The sequence below is a fragment of the Haliotis asinina genome, chromosome 1 (assembly GCF_037392515.1).
Source record: "Haliotis asinina isolate JCU_RB_2024 chromosome 1, JCU_Hal_asi_v2, whole genome shotgun sequence".
Lineage (NCBI taxonomy): Eukaryota > Metazoa > Mollusca > Gastropoda > Lepetellida > Haliotidae > Haliotis > Haliotis asinina.
The window spans coordinates 22,343,194-22,367,293 of NC_090280.1; the positions used below are offsets into that span (position 1 = coordinate 22,343,194).

General features: G+C 41.3%; 2 protein-coding genes across 2 annotated transcripts; both read right to left on the reverse strand.

The window, feature by feature from the left end:
• Nucleotides 1-4,929: 4,929 nt before the first annotated feature.
• LOC137258136 (cell adhesion molecule 4-like) lies at nt 4,930-10,589 on the reverse strand. The gene is made up of 7 exons (XM_067795740.1): nt 10,562-10,589; nt 8,359-8,712; nt 7,421-7,720; nt 6,558-6,824; nt 5,931-6,053; nt 5,460-5,475; nt 4,930-5,113 (listed from the first exon to the last, which is right to left on the reverse strand). Exons 1-7 carry the CDS (start codon nt 10,587-10,589, stop codon nt 4,930-4,932), a joined length of 1,272 nt encoding a protein of 423 aa, XP_067651841.1.
• Nucleotides 10,590-15,114: 4,525 nt separating this feature from the next.
• On the reverse strand, nt 15,115-23,998 carry LOC137258225 (cell adhesion molecule 4-like). The gene is made up of 11 exons (XM_067795857.1): nt 23,651-23,998; nt 22,029-22,328; nt 21,024-21,290; nt 19,915-20,037; nt 18,178-18,199; nt 17,738-17,793; nt 17,328-17,349; nt 16,939-16,994; nt 16,264-16,380; nt 15,670-15,685; nt 15,115-15,310 (listed from the first exon to the last, which is right to left on the reverse strand). The coding sequence occupies exons 1-11, from the start codon at nt 23,991-23,993 to the stop codon at nt 15,115-15,117; spliced, it is 1,518 nt and encodes a 505-aa protein (XP_067651958.1). The 5' UTR covers nt 23,994-23,998.
• Nucleotides 23,999-24,100: the final 102 nt, after the last annotated feature.

The window sequence follows — 24,100 nt, forward strand, 5'->3', positions numbered from 1 at the left end:
CTAGTGATTTCATGTGGTCGTGTTGTGTGATACTATTCCAAAACAGGGCATCAATAGTTACTTGCAATAGTTTTATAGAACTGAACATTGTGTATTTCTTACATTTGGCCCAAGTTATACATGGCAAGTTGCCTTTTGATGAACGTTCATTTGAAAGTATTTTTGATGATACATCATCGTCTGTTGTTTAAAGATCGCATGGTACGATCGTATATTTACTTATGAGAGGGCGACATCTGTTGAGAGGAATCATGGTCTGGTTGTTAGGGAAGTGACGTATTGTTTATGCTAGAAACTAACCAACACGAGTCACCGATCAATCCCCACACGCCCAATTTCCTGTACATCATGTGTACATGTGTTGATAGATTTGATACAAGATAGACGTAACAGGGACATTTCCTATATTTAAAAACATGTCTAAATTGGGTAATTTAATAAATCATGTTAATATTATAGTTAAGTTATAGTCGATGTTTCTTTGTAATTTAATAGATATCACCATGCAGTCTACACTGCATTATTTGCAAACACAGATACACTGTGACGTAGTTTGGGTATGAATATGCAGCTATTAATTCACCACTCTCCAAATCTATATAAACATCTAATTCTGCTTGCACATTATGAACACTGGTGCGTTTGTAACAAACGCTCATTCTAACACTATGTCACAAAGATTTAATGTCGCAAGTAATATCTATCACACATACGTTGAGAAAACATCCTAGGAATAGGTACACTTACAAACAAAGAAGGATGAACGTTCACAAGGCAAGATATAAAATTTGACTGAAGAGGAATTATGTGAATACATACATGAAACCTTTCAGAAAACTGTTGACTTATCACAAGAGTGAAATGTACAGTCTTCTACAACCTGCAATGTGATGGAACTTCCCGTCTGCTATGTGGTTAAAGTCCGATTTGCACGGTTTGAATGCACGGTTTCCTGCGCTGACCTCATAAAGTATCTATGACCATTCCCGAGAGTTGACAAGATACACGTGACAGCAGGCTGTCCACAGCAGTAAACTAGGGAAATATATTTACAACACAATGCTGGATCTATAGTAAATAGTACAGGTCTGAAAAATGCGTGATAGTAATCATGACATTTAACCTCAAAAACCTCAAGTTATCTTATAACGTTGTCATTTGCTTTCAAACTATATAAAACGTTAGTGTGTAGACGTTTTCGGTTTTGTTTCTTGATTACATTTTGATAACGTTACTTGAACCGTTTTCATAACTTTTGAAAATAGCGTTAAAAACGTTTTAAAATCATTATGAAAGCGTTTTCACGAAACATTTCACGAAAAAACGTTTGAATAGAAAACGTTTTGTGTTAACTGGGCTGATGTCAAAAGTGTAATGGTAATATGTCAGTGACACAGATATCGTCCTACAATTTCCCCATACTTTCTACGTCCACCATTTTCCGATATAAATCTTGATAGGTTTGAATAATGCAACATCTGAAACGTAATCTTAATGCTCCATCACATCACTTGTGAGACGAACATCCACTTACATCTCATTTACATCCTCATATGCTTACAGCTCCTCCTGGTTGGACGGAACTAGGTCGGGATCTGGGGAAGTCCTGATTGGTCAAGATGGGTCACTATGAAAGAATTAACTGACCGCCATCTCAAGCTATTAGCCTTGAGTATGTATTCTAGATATGATTATCGGTTATACACAGCGTCTTGACATCCCGTCAGCACGATATCGTATGTCATCATGAAGTGTGATGATTAGTTTGTGTGCATGCCTTAGAAATATATTCAGATATATAACATGAAGTCATGAAGATAAGGGAGTTTGAACCAAACAATCAGGTGATATATGAGTGAGTGAGTATACTTTAAGTTTAACATTGTCTTATTTCAATATTCCAGCAATATCACGGCGGCGGACTTCACACATTGTAGCTAATGTGTGAGTGAGAGAGTGGTGGATGGGTGGATAGGTGAGTGAGTGAGTGACGGGTCGGTGGGTGGGTGAGTGAGTGAGTGAGTGAGGGATGATTAGGTATGAGTGAGCGAGCGATGGGTGGGTGGGTGAGTGAGAGTGAGTGAGTGATGGCAGGTGGGTGAGTGACTCACATACAATTTCGATGCAATATAGCCTCTTAAAACATCTAGAATGATTCTTGAAATGTTTACCCATTTTTAAAAATGTTCATTGGGCACGTGTTATTTCAAAAGCAGTTTCAAATTTGTACAATTATCGACATAACACCTTCAGCTGTATAACATTTCTGACTTTATCCTGACAGATCGCGTCTCAAAATAGCACGAACACTTCTCATGAAATGATTTCTTTTATGAGAAATGTTTCCAGTTTCGCTTTCACCTCGCTCGTCGTGTTCCCATAATCCACGTGTAGACGTGACATTGTGACACCACTAAAGTACAGGTGGTAGAGACACTGTGTGGACACGATCCGTGAAAATCAGAGTTAGAAATGATCTTCAGCAAACGCATGCATGCTTATGGTAAGAGGCCGCTAATGGGATCGGGGATCGGCCGTGAAGATCCGGGTTGGCAGTTGTCAACCCATGCTTGCCCCACCCTCAACCCCCACCCCCACCCCCATGAACATACGGAATATAATTGATCTACAGTATCAAGAGGCGACTAGCACGGTGGAGTGGTCAGACTCGCTGACTTGGTTGACACATGTTTTCGTATCCCAATTCCCTTGGTCGATACTGATGCTTTTGGTCACTAGATTGTCTCATCCAGACTTCATTATTTACAGACTGCAGCCATAAAGCAATTAAAACTAAACTCACTCGCTCACTCACTAACTGTGGATTGAAATCTAGCATTAGCTGGAATTGTTGCAGACACGCGATGACAGTAATGGACACGTGCATCCATGATGGCAGTTACTGTATCTTCTTTTTATCTCTTCGTAAGGGATAGTGAGTGAGTAGAGTTTTTATGAGACTTTTATATACACCTTTATAAGGATTGTTTTGTAGTAACTCAATGTTGCTGGTTTTTGCATGTTTACAGTGTGTTACTTTATTAAATTGGGTCTCACAGTGCACTCAGCTCCTTATAGAGCAGTGCTGGTATCATTATACAGGCCATCCTCGATATCTCCAAGCTATACATTAGGCTAAATCTCCACGATACCCTGGATGCATCTGTTGGCTGTTTCGATAACTTTATTTCCTCCCTTTGTTGGCTCCGAACTCTCACAGTAGCCAATCAGATAAGCCGCTGTTACAACCACCAGTGACAACAAAGACAGCGGTCGCAGTCGCGAAAGTTTGTTGGCAGTTCGACTCTGATTTTGGGGGAAGTCATACAGACAAGTTGACAGGTCCGAAACTTTTACAAAATATGCAAGAACTCTTTCTACCCCTTTCAGAGTACCTTTGCATCATTTGTGCTGCCAAGTGTAATCGGTTAGATAATTAAACAAGTGAAAGTGAAGAGTGATCGGTATACGCTCAACTTACCAGAATAGATGCCTGATACGATAAAAAGCCAGCAAAGTGGGGTAATAAAGTTATCGGACCGATTCGTAGATGGTTTCATCCCAAGCGCCTCTTTCTCTGTATCTAACTAGACCTTTCTAGGGCATCCACCAGAATTCCCTAGTTTATTCATTGTACTCCTAATGTTACCCCCTTGTATTTTCTAGCTGACCCACTTGTAAATTATCCACAAGAAATTCGTAGCTTATCCAAGAGAATTTCCTCAAAACGTCCAGTCACATAAGGCAATGAAAAAAATCTTGGACCACTCGGTTAAGGCAGCTTTTAATTGCGGAGAACCAGTTGAACACACAACACTTGATCTCTTGAATACATTAGGCAGCTCCTTACGTTCAGATGAATGCAAATACAGCCGGTTAAAGATTGCCTGTTTAGTTATAATACGCAACACTTATGACATTTAAAATAACAGGGTACTCTTTGAACGGCCATATTCTTTGTAAACATATGGTTGTTGTGCAAGAAAGATCAATGCATTCAAGGTTTATAAGGTACTGCACACTAGAGTAGAGAATGTGTATTTATCACCCAAAACTGTGTTCCACAGGAGATATTGCTTTGTGATATACTGAAAGCAGATTTTACATATTTTTCTGGCATCATCAATCACATGACAGACAATGCTATAATGGCGTCACAATGATATGACATCGGTGCACTGCAACTGCAATGGCAGTACTGTGTTCAGAGATGCACATTTTCCATTGAAAAGTATTAAAGAGTGAAATTTGATGATCACTTTTCAGGCTTGTGGATATTTGTAACTTTATCAAGTCGTGGTGATATACAGGACAACAAAAGACACTCTGTTACTGGCAAGCAAATGTGGTAATAAGTTGAAAAACGCATATCTTTTAAGCGTTCGTGTCCCTGTACACATCAGCTAAACATGGACATCAGTACTTCGTTGGTTTCATCGTATCGCGTGTTCGACTGAGAGACGTTAAACAGAGAAGCTGTCATTCCATGAAGTTACAAACACCAGCTACTTGGTCTTCTGTAGCAGTAATGAAGAGACTTGTAGAGGTGGGACTCCTGCCTGAGTAGAGGCTTCACCTGGTGCTGTTATCCTAGGTAGAGGGGAATGAAGGGTTGGAAGGCGTGTAGACCTGTTCCACCAGGCATCGTTCGTAATTATGGAGGGGTAAGGCATCCTTGCCTTCGTTGGAAGCACAAGGTACATCAATGGAAAATATGTGCATTCAGCTAAAAAGCTATAAACATGATATCTACATTAAGCTATAAACATTATATCTGTATAAAGATACATAGTCTAAACATAGTCTAGACATAAAGTCTGCATAGACTGTTACCTCGCATGATACTACACACCGTACTGCGGTCCTCTGTTGAGGAAGATGAGGGATAGAGAGACGTGTAGATGTGGAACTGTACCGTCAGTTTAGGTGTCACCTGGTACTGTGGTCCTCTGTTGAGGAAGATGAAGGATGGAAAGACGTGTAGACGTGGAACTGATCCCCCAAGAGTCGCTCGTAATCATGTAGAGGTAAGACATCGTTGTTGGAAGCACGAGGTACATCACTGAAGTCATGGGATAATCTCTCTGCCATCGCAGTGAGGCATTCACCACATCTGTAATTACAACATTACACTTATACTGCAGTTAAAATTGACTTGTCCATAAGTGCATGAATTTTGTTTTAAGCAGTGTGCAGTGGAAATCAGCTCCTAAAAACAACATGATGATAGACTTCTAACCTTTTTAAAGAAATGTGTTTAAACAAACATCTGTTACACAGATACAATTGCTACTTTCTCAGTCATTTCCACAGGTAATTTATACAGTCTAAGATTTGTGAGGTAAGTTAAATAAACGGTGTTTGACACAGAAGCCGTTTATATGAAAGTGTGTTCACTGTTTATCACGATGCCTGACATTCGACTCCAGCACTTAAGATGAAAGCGTAGGAACGTGTACCTGTTGTCCTGGTTCCCTGCAAGTAAAACAAAAGACAAACTTGTACATTTCTAAACGGATCGATTCGACCACGCAGAGTAACAGTAAAGAATTAGTCGCTTTTAAAACAGTCCGTCAACATCACCAAAACCAGAACACCATAAATAGGTCTTCATATACCCATATGGGGAATCGAACCTGGGTCTTTCTCGTGAACACCTTATCCACTGGCCTACCGATCGGTCCATTGCTCAATCATACATGTAGGTAGTTCTACTCTGATAACTATTTGACGTTCCCCTCCTTGAGTAAGCGATAGTTACATGGATATGTGCGCTATATAAATATTCCATAATAATAAATAATAAGAATATTAAGTGAGATCAGTATTTGTAATTACTGAAGCCAAGTAGTAAAGACGTGTTTATGAGAGAGGTCACTTTACGCCCTTCTCGAGTTCTAGTCACACACTGTCACATCACACCGTATTACCTCCACGTCTGTGTTTTCTACAAACAACAACTATGTCGACAACGGCGATGACCACGATCAGGATGGAGCAGACAACAGCCACGGAGACGATCGAAACGACACCAGATTCAGTAACCTCACATGCTGAAACATGTAATTTGGACAATATTCAGTTCAGTAAAGAATAATCATGTTTACTTTTCTCAAAAATAACATCCAAGATATTTTGCTTTATTTATGGTACATCATGTGATTACAAAATGCCAGAGATATAATTTATGCCAGGATTACAAATATAACCAGAGCTGCCCCGCATTTGCGAATTTGAGTGGGTGGGTGAGCGGGTGAGTGAGCGGGTAAGTGGATGGATGGGTTTGGTGAGTGAGAAAATGAGTGGAGTTTTATGCCACTTATACCCCAGTAACATCACGCCTCTTCAGAAGATTTTAATTAGGTTCATGACACTGGGTTGACCCTTCCAATGTTCATCTGAAATACCACTTTCAAACTGCATGACAGCCAGTTGAGTTCTCGATACTTTACTTTCGGTGTTCTCGCAGCTGTTCCATCAGGTTAAGGTGAATAGAAAGGCCAAAGATGTCATCCAAAAGACAGGTTATAGATTTCATTATAGAAGTGTTGACTTACAGAAGACATCCAGTGTCAGGTTCCGTGATGCACTCCCATGTGTGTTGTTGACGTGACACATGTACTGTCTAGACATAGACACATCTACAGCTGGTATGTACAACACAGCCTTCCTGTGTCCTGTCATCACCACCTGTCTGGATGTGTTCCACCAGGTTACAGTGCAGGCAGGGTTACAGTCAGAGAAACATCTTTCTGTGACAGGTTTCCCTTCTTCTACCTGCAGCTTGTCCCTTGTGCCGTCAAAGTGTATCTGGTCAGGTCCATCTGCAATGCATGTGAGATGGTCAGCTAAGAACGGATGTCTGTTTCTAAAATAAAAGTCTAGTCTGGGTCTGTGACGCAAATGTCTGAATAACGACAAGCTTCATGGTTTGGCCTCTGTTCTTGGAATTCACACTAATCGCAAACCTATCGTCTGAAGTTGTGTTTTCCTCACACAATACGTACAGCTGGGACACCGTTGTAACTCACTCACCCACTGGGTTGCTATGTGCAACTCTTGACAACATATCCGGGTGACCTTACAGTGACGTCATACCAGGGCCCCGTTCCTCAAAGCGATCTTAGCACTAAGACGATTGTAACTCTCATTTTACCATAGACGATTGTTACTCTCATACTTTACCGTAGACTTACGACAGTTCGCCTTGAGGAGCGTGGTCCAGCTGCAGTTTTGATATATTCTGAAACTTTCAACTGATCATTGAAGCAAACCAGCCACTATTCCTATCCGAACTTTCACAGTAATGAACTCTGTTCTGTTTCCACAGAACTTCAGCAAAACTGTCACTCAGAAGGAGAGTTTCAAATATAACTCATACGAGGTTCTGTTACCTAAAACAAGGTAGGTTCCTACTCACAGAGGACATCCAGTACATGTCTGTGGCTCCAATCAGACTCCAGCCCCCCCTCCACAGCCTGGCAACTGTAGGTGTCTCCCTGGTTCTCTCTGCTGACGTGGGTTATTGTCAGATCATCTCCACCTGTAGGAGACTCATCACCAGATTCTAGCAGGGTCCTGTCCCTCCTCCAGATGTAGGTCATGGTCAGTGGGTGATGGTCCGGGGGCAGACTCCGGGAGGAGGAGGAGCATGTGAGGGTGACATTCTCACCTGATACAGGTGAAACAGGGCCGGTGATGGTAGGTGTGGTTGGCGTCTCTGTGAAAAATATAACAAAGACCTTAACAAAGACCAGGTCATTCGAGATTTTCCTGGCTGCTATCCGATAGCAAGACGCATGCGTTTCGGTGCTGGTGAAGTCTCTACTTTGCATCGGTATCCGTATATGACCCCAAGGGTTACCGAAAATATCCGTTGGCTTTATCCTGCCGAGAACACTATCCTGTGTATGATAAATATAGAGGAACCAGCATATCTCTGGAATAGTTGACATAAAAACCACACACAATACACACACAATACACACATGCAGACACTCGCGCACACACGCACACACAGATACACGCACGCACACACATCCGGATCTTTGTCGCCATATACCAGCATACGATAATTTAAGACCCACCCATGCAGACACACAATACACAGATGTAGACACACAATACACACATGCACATACACAATACACACTTGCAACACACACGCACGCACGCACGCACACACGCACAGTAACACACACATCCGGATCTATGTCGCCATACACCAGCATACGATAATCTAAGTCCCTATTTCACCTCACCTAAGCTTTCACTATTGGCAATACAAGGTTGAACGGCTGTTCATTCATGCTGAGATGCATTAAGACAGTCAAGCTTTATTCTTCATGTTCTACTCACGTGCTACAACGAGGACCTGTCTACACCCAGTAACTTCCTGTCCAATGCTTCCCTGACAGTAGTAAGTACCAGCGTCCTGTACAGTAACATTGTAGATGGTAAACCTCAGCTGTCCGGTCTGTGATGGTGAGTCCTCCCCGGTGTATCTGATCCTGGTGGTGTTGCCGGTGTTAGTGGTGTAGAGTACCACTACACGGTGTGATATGGGCTGGATCAGCAACAGTCTCTCAGCTACCGAACCATTCAGCCATATAAAATATAGGAAACTGACATTGTCTGGGTTCATGGTCATGGTAACACCTTCACCAACACGAGTAGTAGTGTGTGGGTATCGAGTTGTCATGGAGGCAAGACCTGCACTCAAAACAAATATTACTCATATAAACAGAAATAAAAAACGTCAAAATATCTAGTTTCTCTCAGTAATATTTTCTTAGAGAAAACGAATCACTTCTTAAAAGGCATGTAAAGCTCAGTATAATTCAAATAATGTTCTTTTCAGGTGACAGGTACATACCCGACGCGTGTAAGCCCCAAAACAGAATGTAAGCCAGAGACATGGCTACTAACGTGATAAATTCATATTGACACACCACGCACTTTGAAGCTTGTTTTTAAGCGTTGAAATATTTAGTTTCGCTGGATAATATTTCCCTATATTATGTCATCTCTTGTTTTCCCAGGATTACCACATTTGAGGCTTTTGTTTTGCAGGGACAGGTTTTACTCTTAGCTAGAGTAAGGTTTTACTTTTCGTTAGTATCACCTCTTCCCAGGTTTAACTTTCTGCAATCATCTTTTCCTAACTCTATATGAACATAAACATTGAAATGATATATGACTGTCTGAAATCATTTGAATAAGATCGTTTTAGATCACGCTCAAATTGTACATATTTTCACTAGCAAGATTGGATCCACAACTCTCAGATTTGTGGACAGACACTCCACCACACATGTGTCAACCAAGTCAGCGAGCCTGACCACCCGATCCCGTTAGTCACCTCTTACGGCAAGCATAGTCGCCTTTTGTGGCAAGCATGGGTTGCTGAAGGCCTATTCTACCCCGGACCTTCACGGGTCTCTTTTGAAAAACGTCGTATAGGTCCTTTCTATTTCCTTTGAATAAGCCTTCAAATTTCCGTCCATAATACAATCTAGGTGCTGTTTGTTTGTCGAATGTGGACCAAGCGGCTGTATAAGTGAGTTCCTTGTTCTTATTGAAAAGTCTGAATACAGACTAACAGGCTTTATACACTTGACGAGCCAGTCTCGATGAAAATATTATACTGAGATATTTATAATGTGTCACTAACGGTCACTCACAATAATGACGTCGTTATTGATTCAGAACACAATAATAGGTGATATGTTGAGATTCAGTTCCAGACCCCATTGAGACAAAACGATTCCAGAAAATTCAGTTGTCTCTGAAATGAACATATATTTCCGAAAATATATTCATGGTTAACAAACACCATAAAATATATTGAGTGCAAAACGAAACTTCACAAAATGTAATTTTTAAAAATAATGACTATTTTTTTTCTGATGATACATCTGTGTATCCGAAATGGGATCCCTATCTTTCGACTCCAGAAAAACGTTAGCATAAAACAGCTCAAACCCATCCATTAGTCGTGCAAGTGACGTTAGTGCCAAATCAGGATTTGCACATGCAGTCGATCACGTGATCTTCGAATCGAAGTTTTCTTCATTTGCACCTGTTTGCATTGGCCTCAGGAATTGAAAGAAAACGCTTTTAAACCCCATTTCTAAAGGTACTTTAAATGCCACGATTGTCAAATGTGCAACGTGCCGTTGGCATGTTGTAAGCGGAAAGATCAGTTATTGCAATGGAATGACATGCGAGGTCGTTTACAACAAATTGGCACCACCTCTGATCGCCCAAGGTCGGGTCGTCCATGTGTGACGTCACGAGCAGAACACCATTAAATCGTCCTACGTCACCTACGCGACAGATTTCTGCCGGCTACACGAACTAGGGCTGAGATATTTAGAGGTCGACGGTCCTCACAGACCATTCGAAATCGGTTGTGGGCTTCCAGTCTCAATTCTCGACGTCCGTGGACCAACATTGACGCCGTTTCGTCAACGTCAACGTCTGCTGTGGGCCCAATGTCATCTCAATGAACCCAAAGAGACTGGAACCGAGTCGTCTTTAGTGATGAATCCAGGTTTACCTTGTGACTTGACATTCTGTATACCCATGTCTTGGAACGGCAGTGTAGCCTCATGGACCTGAGTGTGGCACTGTCAGTGTATCGAGTACATCACACAGACCTCAGCAATGTAATAGTAAGAATTTAACCATCTTACCATCTCCGTAGAAAGAATGTGAAGTTTATATATAATGAAAAGGACTTTCATCACCTCACAGAAATTAGGCAAGCAGCACTTCAGTATAATCTGCTATTTCTCTCCTGCCTTTATTGTATTTTCTCAAACCGGCCTGGATTGCCTCAACAAAGTCCTAAGTGCTAAAACTGCTACATGTTAAGACATTAACTCGCAAAGTTCCCCCAAAGAAGGAAGGAGTTCACTGACTGTAAAGGCATTCTACATGCCAGAGGGGGACTGGAGGGAGCGTCCAAAGTTCAGACGATGAAAGTACAGTTTTAGTTGTTCTGTGGTCACAAATGCCGCCTCAGACCATGACGCCTCTTCCGTTGAAGACCCTCTGATACGTCGAAACACACTGGGGTCGTTTCTGACATTCATCTGTACACAACACTCGCTCCCAATCACGTCGTGGCCACCCACGTACAGTTGCAGTCGGCGTTAGCGCTGTAGACGGGTCAAAGCCATTGCACAGGATTCCAGAAAATTCAGTTGTCTTTAGAGACCCTAGACGCATTTACATACCAGCCATAAAGATATGGAAAGACTGTTCGTGTGCTGATGGACTGGATTGTAGCTGCCGTCCAGATCAGTCTGTTCCGAGGGTAGATCCTCAGTCCGTGTCTTGACTGATGGTCTATCCAATCTTATACCTCGAGCATCTTTAGTCAAAAACACCTCACTGTTACCATCAAAATGGTGTCCACATCTTGGTTCACCTGTCAGGGATATATGATCGGTTTGAAAATTCCATCTCACAGCAGTAGCATATGATGGACTATCTTCACCATAAACACATTTCATCTACTCTTGATTCTGTCAGGTTGTGCAACGTTTCAATTGCTAAAACGTAACACTGCATGACTCAATCTTCTGCAAGCATGGGGTTACTTGTGTTTAGGATCAACTACCAGAAGATTGAATAAAGTAAAGCAGGTAGCTTCTGGTCCATTAACCACAGAAGGACCACTGATACGTATAATTTTCAACATAATTTACAATACATTCATGGCGATAATTAGAACTTTTTGATGTCCCGTCATACTCAGGTGTTGTATATGGGTTGGTATGGTCAGACCTCTTGCCAAGCGAGTTGATTACCTAACTCTCTCGCACTGTACTATGACAGATATTACATAGATTTATGCCAATATTCCTTTGAATTATTCCTCAAGATATTTGACACTAAAACTATTTATATTTTACTGTATGGGACTGAGATGTGTTGTATGTGAAAACTTTCTTGCAGTGGACACATCGACACCAACCTATACAGTATTGGGTAAATGTGTCAGAAATCCTTTGTATGTTTACAATTAAATGTTCCATGAAATTGTGAAATTAGAGTATCATATATGCACAATCTAAGGTAGCATGTTTAGCGCAGGACATGTGGCAAGATTAAAATGTTCGCTTGAACAAGACTGGCACTCCCCTCTCTTCAGCAGTTCTAAAACTAGAAATTATACTCTCTGAAAAGGTTCTTTTGCAATTACACCTCAAACGACTACAAATCGCTAATTCCCGTAGGAAGAGGAATGTATGACAGGAATTAAAGACAGGAAATAGTGAGCAGTGGTGATGCTAGAAGAGCATGTCTTTGATGACTGGACATGTTAATGACAGACTGGTAAATAAGTGGAAACATGAAATACATATTTTAAGAACCAGTATGTAATGACTTGTTTCCCCGTGGTCATTAACGATTTATTACGCCCAGCTCGACTGAAAACTAGCTCGACTGAAAACTGTCTCGTGGCTTTGTCCGATCTGAAGCCGTGTACAGTTAAATCGTTTTCTGTACCACAGTACAGAAATTCACAGCTTTGACATTTTCGAAGGGTGTTATTTCACATTCCATCTGTAAGTTCAGCATGTACGAGGGAATGTCAAGGTTTTGAGTCTTGAGCATTTTTCATACCCAGGTGTCACAGCCTATTGTACGACATTGAACCTTGGAGAGTAGCTGATGTGATATATAAGTTTTGGTATCGTACTCTTAGAAGTTATTGAACAGCTCACATTGACAGAAAGAGACCCCCCTCACAGCAGTGAAAATGAATAAAATTGAGTATAGAGCAGAAATTAAGTTTTTAGTTCTTGAAGGAAACTCGGTGAAGGACATTGAAGAAATGCTTTCAGAAGTTTATTTGAAGTCTTCCCCTTCATCTGCTACCATCAAACGATGGGTCAATGAATTTAAGCATGGTAGAGAGAGTCTTGAAGATGACCCCCGTCCAGGTCGCCCAACAACAAGCACTAGTCAGGAAAACATTGACAGAGTACATAGACTTGTGTTAGAAAATCGTCGAATCACACTCCACGAGTTAGAGGAGACCACAGGCATTTCACACGGATCCATCGAGACAATTCTTCATGAACATCTCGTCATGTCTAAGGTGTGCGCAAGAATGCTTACAGATGAAATGAAGCAAACAAGGGTCACCATAAGCAACTCCATGCTAACCAGATACAACAAGAATCCAGAAGATTTTCACTTTAGGCTAGTAACCTGTGATGAAACCTGGATCCACCACTATGATCCTGAGAGCAAACAAAAATCCATGGAATGGAAACATGTCACTTCTCCCAGGATCAAAAAGTTCAAAGCCTCCAGATCAGTGCAGAAGGTAATGGCGACAGTCTTCTGGGATACTCTCCAGACCTGACACCAAGTGATCATCATCTGTTCCCAAATCTCAAGAAACACTTGCGTGGTCGTAGATTTCAGGATGGTAATTAGCTTATTACTGCTACTGAGGCTTGGTTTGAGGACCAAAATGGCCCCTTCTACAGAGATGGTATCAGCGCCTGGCAGAAAAGATGGAACAAGTGTTTTGACTCACAAGGGAACTATGTTGAAAAATAAATGTGGTTCATACCAATATTTTGTGGTTTTCTATGCAAGGCTCAAAACATATTGACATCCCCTCGTATCATTCAAAACTGTGTTCCACAGGAGATATCGCTTGTGTGAGATCAGACATCTCTGAGGAGATATCATTTTGATGGTAGATTTTCCACAAAGCCCTGACAATGCTATGACGTCATGAACTTGATGACGTCACAATCCTTTGACATCGATACACTGGAAGTCTGATGGCAGTTATGTGTTCAGACATGTACATTTCTCACTGAAAACTAATGGAGAATGATTTTGGATGATAAATAGAATCTCACTCTCGTGTCTACTGATATCAATTATATCACCACTCGTTGAAAAAGCTAAAAATATCCTTGGCAAGCCTCGGATGTTTGCTACTTTATCAGGTTGTGTTGATATATTTGATATCAGTAGACACTTGGGTGAGAGTTTCCATTTCTTTACACGAGTGGTCTACTGATATCTGTAGGAAACGGGTTGTTAACAGTTGTTCAAATGTCAGGTGGTGTTCAGCTACAGATCACGATACGTCAGTCCTAAGACAAATACTTCACGAGTGATAAATTCTTGGCAGAGTGATAGTCATACAGAAGTAGGATAACATTCCTGTACAATAGGGGACATATGTACGAAGTAAACTGTTTGATCAAACTTACAGCAATAAAACTAAAGGAAAGCTTTTAAAAGATTTATATACGACACAGAAACAATTCTTTAATGATTTAATAATTTGTACTGACACGTGTGTGAGCGGGTGCGTTCGTGTGTGCGTGCGTGCGTGTGTGTACACCCCCGCGTGTGTATGTATGTTGAAAATGGGTATTATATACTCATAGAGAGTTTTATTTGAGGTGCTGACAATCCAAAGATCACAATCGGAAACTGATCTGTTACTGTGGAGCCTTAGCTGGCAAGCCTATCCATTTATTTCATGTGTAAATTATCACGTGCAATCTTATTATGTGTGTAGTGTTTGGTATAATATGGATTAGTGGGTTCAGAAAGCATACGAGTTAAGTCTTAACACAGGTCAAAGCTGATATATTTAGCGAAAACTTCTGTTTTCACATTATCGCTGTTGATGAAATAAAACACAAGTGTCAGGAAATGAAAATAAAACGTTACAGCTTTATTGATTGAACAAAACTGTTTTGCTAAGTCAGTGTTGTTGATATACTATGATATACAGTGAGTGAAGATCAAACCTTTTCCTTACGAGCGTCCGCTTGTTGAAAGAACATACTGTTCGGTAACTGCATACATCATGGCCTTGTGCAGACATCAACATTCGCTGGGTATGTAGAAGACAAGCAGGAATCTCATATTACTGTTGATATCAGTACAGTCCTCTGTTAAAGAGGACCCCGTGGAAAACATTCCCTGTTCTTGGGTGATAAGTAAATGAAGTACTCGTGTTTTGCGAGCTGAAACGTCAGCTAGTAGACATATTAAACTGTATCGGATCTCTTGAGGAAGATGAAGGGTGGAGAGACGTGTAGATGGGCAGTGCCGTCAGTTTAGGTGTCGCCTGGTACCATGGTCCTCTGTTGAGGAAGGTGAAGGGTGGAGAGACGTGTAGATGTGGAACTGTTCCCTCAGGAGTCGCCCGTAATCATCTAGAGGTAAGACATCGTTGTTGGAAGCACGAGGTACGTCATTGAAGTCATGGGATAATCTCCCTGCCATCGCAGTAAGGTAGTCACCACACCTGTAATTACAATATTACACATATTGCAGTCAAAGCTGACTGGCCCATAAGGGCATGTATTTTGCTTTCAAGCAGTATGCAGTCGAAATCACCTCCCGGAAACGACCTCAACCATGATCGTAGATTTCCAACCCATTTCAAACGCATCATACATCTGTTACACAGATACAATTGTTATTTCCACGGTCATTTCCACACGTAATCGATGCCGGCTTACAGTCAAGATTTCTAAGGCACGTTGAGGAAACGGTGTTTGACACAGAAAACAGCAACCGTTTATATCACGATTTCTTCACAGCTTATTACTATGCCTGACATACGGGTCCAGTACTTAAAGTTAAAATCGTGAAAACGTGTACCTGTTGTCCTGATTCTCTGCAAGTAAAACAAAAGACAAACTTGTACATTTCTAAACGGATTGATTCGACCACACAGAGTAACAGTAAAGAAACAGTCGCTTTTAGAATAGTCCATCAATATCACCAAAACCAGAACACCATAAATAGGTCTTCATTATACCCATATGGGGAATCGAACCTGGGTCTTTCTCGTGAACACCTTATCCATTGGTCTATCGATCGGTCCATTGCTCAATCAAAATTCTAACAACCTTTACGAACTAAAATGAGAACAAATTATTGCAGTACATGAAGGATATGCCCGTATACAATTCGACGCTGCATTCAGCAATATCCCAGCTAGACTGCGCTTGTCTGAAAAATGCCAGACTTGCCGAGAACACCCACTGGTTGATATAATGAGCATCGATTTACGCAACTCATACGGGGGATAAACATGCATGGGCATAATCAGCCAACTTTTCTCACCTGTTGTAATAAGCATGGTTCTGACTAGGCCCTGTACGTTGGGGTAATTAAGTTTGTGTTGGTTGTGGAGTGTTGGGGATTGGAGGTGAGTTGAAACTTACATTGCATGCAAAAATATTCATGTACCTTTCACGTCCTTGCACACAAGAACAGTGACTGCTGCCACTACAACTGCCACAGCAGTCAGCATAACGGAGTAAACAGCTACGATGGGGACGATGTCGTCTACGTTCGCATCGCCTTCTGATATAAGACAAAGATGACACATATCTGTATTAAGCGTGATAATTCAATTGACAATACAGCGCCGTATTCCACCATGGTGTCTTTTCTTATCGCTCTTAAAGTATTAATTAACTTTATGACATAAATAATGATTTTAAGCTATAACACAATAAAGTAAGCAAGCAATGAGGAAAGAAGAATCTTTCGTGAGGTACACAGGGGTGACCGTTACAGCTGTCCAGACTAGTGGATCCTCTTCCCCAATACGGCCCATCACCAATTTCTGGTAGTGCTTTATGAACACTGAAATCTGTCCCAAGTATTGGGGCAGTCATCTAGAATATTAACGCATTTGACTTAGGAAAAGTTTATTTACAATATTATAGCTATTCTGTTTTAGCTATTTCAAACTAAATAATCGGAGGGGTTGGGTCTCTTTGCTTGGTTTGAGACGCGACTCCAGTCCCATGTTTCAGACAGGAGACAGTTCGATCTACGTTTCATCATATTATGCACGGCAGTTCGAGTTTCACAGTGGTTACAAATCATGCTAGTTGTTAACCTTAGGACACCAACCTTCTATTTCCTGGTAGCTCCCGTCATTTTCGTCTTCCCTGTCATACGATACCAGACTGATGAAAATGAACAATGAACGGCAGTAAACTGAGAGGAAATTATAAAGTTGTGACACAGTCTCAATTTACATCGCGCTCCGAATCGTGCAATATTTGCATTTAACAAATATGTTGGTTGGTTTGTTGTTTAACGACGCTCTCAGCAATATCCCAGTTATATGACAGTGGTCTGTTAATAAATGGTTCTGAACCAGACAATCAGGTGCTCAACAACTTAAGCGTCGATTCTGCTCAACTGCTTTTACGACAAGCATGGGTTGCCGAAGATCAATTCTAACCAGAATCCTCACGGGTCCTTACAACTGTGTGGTGATTGATGAACATACTCACCGATGACGAGCACATCCTCTCTCTGAAAGTTTGAGCAATCAATTATGCATACACACCTTAAGTTTCATCACGGATAACTGTTTTATTGTGCACATCAGTATATACCACACCCGTACATATTAAAATCTAGTACAATGATGTGAGCGTTTCTCGATTTAGAGGTTTAAGAGTTTAAGAGATACTTTACATCGTACGGTATGAGTTTCAGTAGAAAATCAATCAGTTCTAATTATTGTCCGAATTTTAAAATGCTGAGAAACCTTTAGTTTTGTATGTTGACAGCTTGCAAAAAAGTTCAAGACTGTTTGTCAGACATTGTGCATAACACTACACTTCAATAATTCGTATGACCTGTTTAACGTCATCTAATTTAACTGACGTGACGTTCTAGAATGACGTCCAGCACCAACCTACTATCTCCTCGTAGCCTCCGTCTGTGTCTGCGTCACGGGTGTATGTGACAACGCTGGGGGGAGGAAATGTAGAAAGTGGTTGGAATCAAGGATATTTACAAAAACAATCCGCTTTCCTCAGACACAGAATCATGCAAAAGGACAAAATGGCTGTTACAGTTATATATATGCATGAATGTGTTAACAAAACGGTATCGGTAGTTCACGCTCTTCTAGCACTTGTTTAAAAGGACAAAAACTCTGTGACGCTAGCACCGCTTTAGCGATGTGCCATTAATTCTGACTGGGCTTACTATTCCATATACATTGCAATTGATTAGTGAATATAGCCAGTCTAATCACTAAGTTTGTCATTAAGTGTTTTCACAATAATCAAAAACAGATACTACTAACGCTGTTTAATCATTTGCCTTACTCACTAGATAACAGCTACTCACCGATTATGAATGTAATCTCTATCTGAAAGTTATTGTTTTGAGTTAATAGTTTCATATGCACAATGTTTGATGAAAGATATGAAATAAACGAATTTCCCATGTAATTACATATCTCTGAAGTAGAAATAAATGACTAGGAAGGCAAGACGATATGTTTTTAGAACAAATGTCAGATAAGTAACACTGGTGTGCTGAAGCGAGTATAAACATAGACTGGGAAACTGAAGGCCATTAAATATACAAATGTGTGCTCACTGTGGATTCATATGCTCTTTAAGGATCTTCACGGTTATATGAGAAAAATGATTCTATACTGAACTGCTTTAGAAACGCGTATTATCATTGATCATGGAAAATGCAAAACGAATTTTGAGTGTATGAGTGAGATCCCAGATCCCGTTAATCGCCTCTTGTGACAAGCATGGGTGACAAGCATGAGTTACTCAAGACCTATTCTAACCCGGATCTTCATGGGTCAAAACGAATTTAGAACCCAAACTGTGCTTGAAATAATCTGACTTTAACAGGTAATTGTGATGCCCTTCAAGAAATACGCGCATCCCTGTGTGGTCACGTGACCCACCATTTCACAAAATCACCTTTTCACCTGCAAATTCCGTGAAAATGCAGATAAGGTGTCGTTTCCACAACACATTGTCAGATCAGTCAACTGTCTACCAAAATGACGCCGAAATTTTTTGACTTTGGCACAACATGTGATCGAGCTCATCCTTGACAACCATGTGTCCAGTCCGAGATCGCCACATTATCTTCACTCATTTAAGGAACAGGTTCAAGCCAGGCAGTCACAATTCATGGAAGAAGAGATATCGTCAGCCCACAGACGGCACGATAGCGATTACGTCAGCTAGGGCTGCGTGCGCATAAGTATTCTCTTTACCGACGAGTCCTGATTTCATCTCAGTCCTGCGTATACAAGGATCAGAGTGACGTGGACAGCGTAACGGTGATTGTGGAGTTCAGCAGGGTTGATGGAAGCGTAATGATGAGATTGGTAGTCCTGGCAGGACACATATACAAGTCATGGTCGAGTTACAGCTCATGCGTAGACGTACTGAGAAGAAGAGCCGTTTCTGTGCCCGGCGGCAGATCAACGCCTGCAAATTTTGCAGCAGTATTATGCAAATGATGGACATTTCCGTTACTGACATTGACTGTGTGAAACTTTTGAGCGCGTTTGGAAAAAAGTTTGACCCCCTTCAACGTTATCGTTAATTCATTTTTGCACTAAGTTAAGAATGACTACACTGGCCTTTTTGTGTGTTTCAATCCTGATTGACAGTTTCAGTGTCAAGAGGGACAAGTTGTTTTCTTCGTTTATCACGGAGATTAAATGTTTTATTCCAGTGATGCGTTTCTAAAGTAGTTCAGCAGAATTTCATCGCTTCCTCATACACTCTGTTTACACTCAAATTCTCCCTTAAAGGGCGGTCTCAGATTCCATTTCCTCACAAGAGACTTTGTCTTATGTATTGATGAATTGTCACCATCAAGGACACTTTTACATTTACTCAAGATACACCACAGACACGTCACAAATTACTCGTAGGGAGAATATGTTAAAATAGACACGACAAAACGAGCATTTCGTTGAAAATGTAAGTTAGATGAGTATTATTATTACAGAACCAACGTGGTAAAGAAGTGTTTGTGACAGAGGCCTCTTTACGCCACTCTCGAGTTCTAGTCACTCACTATCACATCACACCGTATTACCTCCACGTCTCTTTTTTCTACAAACAACAACTATGACGACAACGGCGATGGCCAAGATCAGGGCGGAGCAGACAACAGCCTCGGGAACGATGGAAACGACACCAGATACAGGAATCTCACGTGCTGAAACATTTAATATGGACAATATTCAGTTCAGTATAGTGTAATCATGTTTACCTCTCAGAAAAAATCACATCCAAGAAATGTTGTTTTATATAAGGTACATGATCTGATTACAAAATACCAGAGATGTGATTTATACCAGGATTAAAAATATATCCAGGGCTACCCCGTATCTGGGAATTTGAGTGGGTGCGTGGGTATGGGTGAGTGAGTAGATGAGTGACGTTTGATGCCATTTATACCCCAGTAACATCACCCCTCTTCAGAAGATTTTAATTAGGTTCATGACATGTCAGGTGGGCAATACAACATGTTGCGTTCTCGATACAGCACCCATCGATCTATTTTCACAGAGGGAGCCAATAATAATGGTCAAGCCGCCAGTGCTACAGTCACTGGATCCAAGACACTCGCCTCTAGAGTTCCCGACAATAGTTCCATATTTACTGCTGATCCAAAACCATCTTCAGAGGTTTGAATTATATTGAACAGAAGAGCCATTTCCCCATTCTAAGTACTTCATCGTCTTTTCGAACCACCCAGTGAGCCAGTGAGTCGGTCGGTCGGTCGGTCGGTTATGCGACTTTAGGAACAATACTCCAGTAACATCACGCCTCTTCAGGACACTTTAATCTGATTCCAGACATATTAAATGGGTTGACATATGACATATTCATCTGAAATAATCTGTCCGTGGTGCCCTGCACATCCACAACAACAATGTCACTGGCTACGTCAGGAGGTCAAGAAATGTCGGAAACACCTGCCTTCTCATTCGTGAATAATTGCCTGATATTGACATTGGATTCACGTTCTTATCAATATTTATTACAGGTTGGTATAATAATAATTGCAAATGGTTTTAAATAGTTGGGTGCCACTACCGTTCTCGCAGGTGTTTATTAGGTTAAGGAGAATTTAAAGGCAGATGTCATCCAAAAGACAGGTTGTATGTTATAGATTCTATTATAGAAGTGTTGACTTACAGAAGACCTCCAGTGTCAGGTTCCGTGATGCACTCCCATGTCTGTTGTTGACGCGACACGTGTACTGTCCTGACATAGAAACATCTACAGCCGGTATAGACAACACAGCCTTCCTGTGTCCTGTCATCACCACCTGTCTGGATGTGCTCCACCAGGTTACAGTGCAGGAAGGGTTACAGTCAGAAGAACATGTCACTGTTACAGGTTTGCCATCTTCTACCTCCAGCCTGTCCCTTGTGCCTTCAAAGTGTATCTGGTCAGGTCCATCTGGAATGCATGTGATATGCTCAGAAATAATAATTTGAAATTTTTTTCTATCATACTTCTCAAATATAAGTTTGCGTCTGTGACGTAAATGTAAACAATAAAGACAAGCTGCTTGGTTTGCTCTGTGGGATTCACACTAATGACAAACCTCCATGTCTCGTATCAAGTTGTGTTTTCCTCACACAATAAGTACAGGCTGCAACTGGGACACCGTTGTAACTCACTCACCCACTCTGTTGCTATGTGCAACTCTTGACAACATATCCGGGAGACCTTACAGTGACGTCATACCAGGGCCCCGTTCCTCAAAGCGATCTTAGCGCTAAGACGATTGTAACTCATACTTTACCATAGACGACTAATGCTCCCATTGTTTACCATAGACGATTGTTACTCCCATACTTTACCATAGACGATTGTAACCCATACTTTACCATAGACGATTGTTACTCCCATACTTTACCATAGACGATTGTAACTCATACTTTACCATAGACGATTGTAACTCCCATACTTTAACATACACGATTGGAACACCCATACTTTACCACAGACGATTGTTACTCCCATACTTTACCATAGACGATTGTTACTCCCATACTTTAACATGGACTTACGACAGTTTTACAGAGAACTTCAGCAAAAGAAGGTTGTCACATAACTGTCACTCAGAAGCAGAATTTCAAGGATAAGTAACACGAGGTTCTGTTACCTAAGACAAGGTAGGTTCCTACTCACAGAGAACATCCAGTACATGTCCGTGGCTCCAATCAGACTCCAGCCCCTCCTCCACAGCCTGGCAGCTGTAAGTGTCTCCCTGGTTCTCTCTGCTGACGTGGGTTATTGTCAGGTCATCTCCACCTGTAGGAGACTCATCACCAGATTCTAGCAGGGTCCTGTCCCTCCTCCAGATGTAGGTCATGGTCAGTGGGGGGTGGTCCGGGGGTAGACTCCGGGAGGAGGAGGAGCATGTGAGGGCGACATTCTCACCTGGTACAGGTGAGGCAGGTCCGGTGATGGTAGGTGTGGTTGGCTTCTCTGTGAAAAATATAACAGCTTAACATTAACGCTTGTGTCAATGTGCAAGATTCTACTAAATCCTGTACTTGTATTTATATACCGTTCATTATTATTCATTTATCACTCACTCGTAACGCCAAAGACCCTCCCTCACCCTCCTCCCTACCTCCTTCACTCACTCACTCAGTGTCCCACAGTTACAAACGGGAATACGTGTTGATTGGATCTTAATACTTCAAACCGTTTTGTCGATTAAATATGATAGTTACCATACGACTACTGGCTGAATCGACGTAAACGTATTTTCCAGAGAGAGTCGTTAAAAGATGCAAGACTGATCGACTCGTCTACACTTATCCCTGTTAACCTGCGATAAAGCTTCTTTGTCAGCAAATATAGGTTATCGCGAGAGTATATTTTGGGATGGTTAGTATCCTGCAATGGAAATAAACATTGGATTTAGCGAGCCTTGGCGAGCTAAATGCATAGTGTCTATTGTTAATGCAGGATGTTAACCATCCCAAATCACAAGAGTGTGATAACCTATTTATCATGCAATGTCAGATCATGAGATCATGAAAGTAAACTTCCTGAGATATGACGCATATCTATGACATCACAATCTCGGTGACGCAGTTGTCAACTGATCACTCATTTGAGTGCTTTACGTCATGTAGTTCACAGTCAGATTTTATGTTAAAGTGCGTATTGTTGTTAACAAATATTAATTTAGTTTGAAAAATGACTCAAAACACGTGTGGAATTGGTTAAAATTTCAGTTAAACTTTTGGTAAACAAATATAATTTTCATCCCATCGAATCAATACCCCCTCATGAACTCTCCACATGAGGTCATATCTATCATTATGAGACAACAATTGACTCTTATCAAGGCACTCACAGTGCACGGCCGTCGATCTGGACACAATCGCCGATACATGGGCGTAACGCCATGTTTGTTTACAGAGTGAAAGTAGTCCCTAAAATTTGCATATGACCTCTCTAATTTGCATCGGTATTCGTATATGACCCCAACGGATACCGAAAATATCCATTGGCTTTATCCTGCCGAGAACACTACCCTGTGTATGATAAATACAGAAGAACCAGCATTTCTCTGGAACAGTTGACATAAATACCACACACAATACACACATGCATGCTCACACAATACATACATGCACACACGCACACTAACACACACATGTCGCTATAGACCAGTATACTCCCATTTCACCTCACCTAAGCTTTCACTATTGGCAATACAAGGTTGAACAGCTGTTCATTCATGTTGGAGATGCATTAAGACAGTCAAATTGTATTCTTCATGTACTACTCACGTGCTACAACGAGGACCTGTCTACATCCAGTAACATTCTCTCCATTGGTTCCCTGACAGTAGTAAGTACCAGCGTCCTGTACAGTAACATTGTAGATGGTAAATCTCATCTGTCCGGTCTGTGATGGTGAGTCCTCCTCGGTGTATCTGATCCTGGTCGTGTAGCCGGTGTGACTACTGTTGAGTACCACTACACGGTGTGACTTGGGCTGGACCAGTAACAGTATCTTAGATACCGAACCATTCACCCATATGTAATATAGGAAGCTGACATTGTCTGGGTTCATGGTCATGTTAACATCTTCACCGACTCGTGTAACAGTGTATGGGTATTCAGTTGTCATGGAGGCAAGACCTGCACTCAAAACAAGTATTACTCATTAAAACAAGGCTAACAGTTGACATGAATATTCAAGCACATTATTTAGGAACGCTCAATATAATACAAGTT

What these genes read in the sequence shown, in the direction of transcription:
- LOC137258136 (XM_067795740.1), bottom strand. Translation starts at nt 10,589, where the DNA reads ATGGGTATACAGAATGTCAAGTCACAAG. An exon ending in ACAGAATGTCAAGTCACAAG is followed by an intron (nt 8,713 to 10,561) that starts GTAAACCTGGAT and finishes TTTTGAGTGCAG; the next exon opens with GTCTTGCCTCCATGACAACT. An exon ending in ACAGGTCCTCGTTGTAGCAC is followed by an intron (nt 7,721 to 8,358) that starts GTGAGTAGAACA and finishes TATTTTTCACAG; the next exon opens with AGACGCCAACCACACCTACC.
- LOC137258225 (XM_067795857.1), bottom strand. Translation starts at nt 23,993, where the DNA reads ATGACAACTGAATACCCATACACTGTTACACGAGTCGGTGAAGATGTT. An exon ending in AGAGATTACATTCATAATCG is followed by an intron (nt 17,794 to 18,177) that starts GTGAGTAGCTGT and finishes TCCTCCCCCCAG; the next exon opens with CGTTGTCACATACACCCGTG. An exon ending in AGGCTACGAGGAGATAGTAG is followed by an intron (nt 17,350 to 17,737) that starts GTTGGTGCTGGA and finishes TCAAACTTTCAG; the next exon opens with AGAGAGGATGTGCTCGTCAT.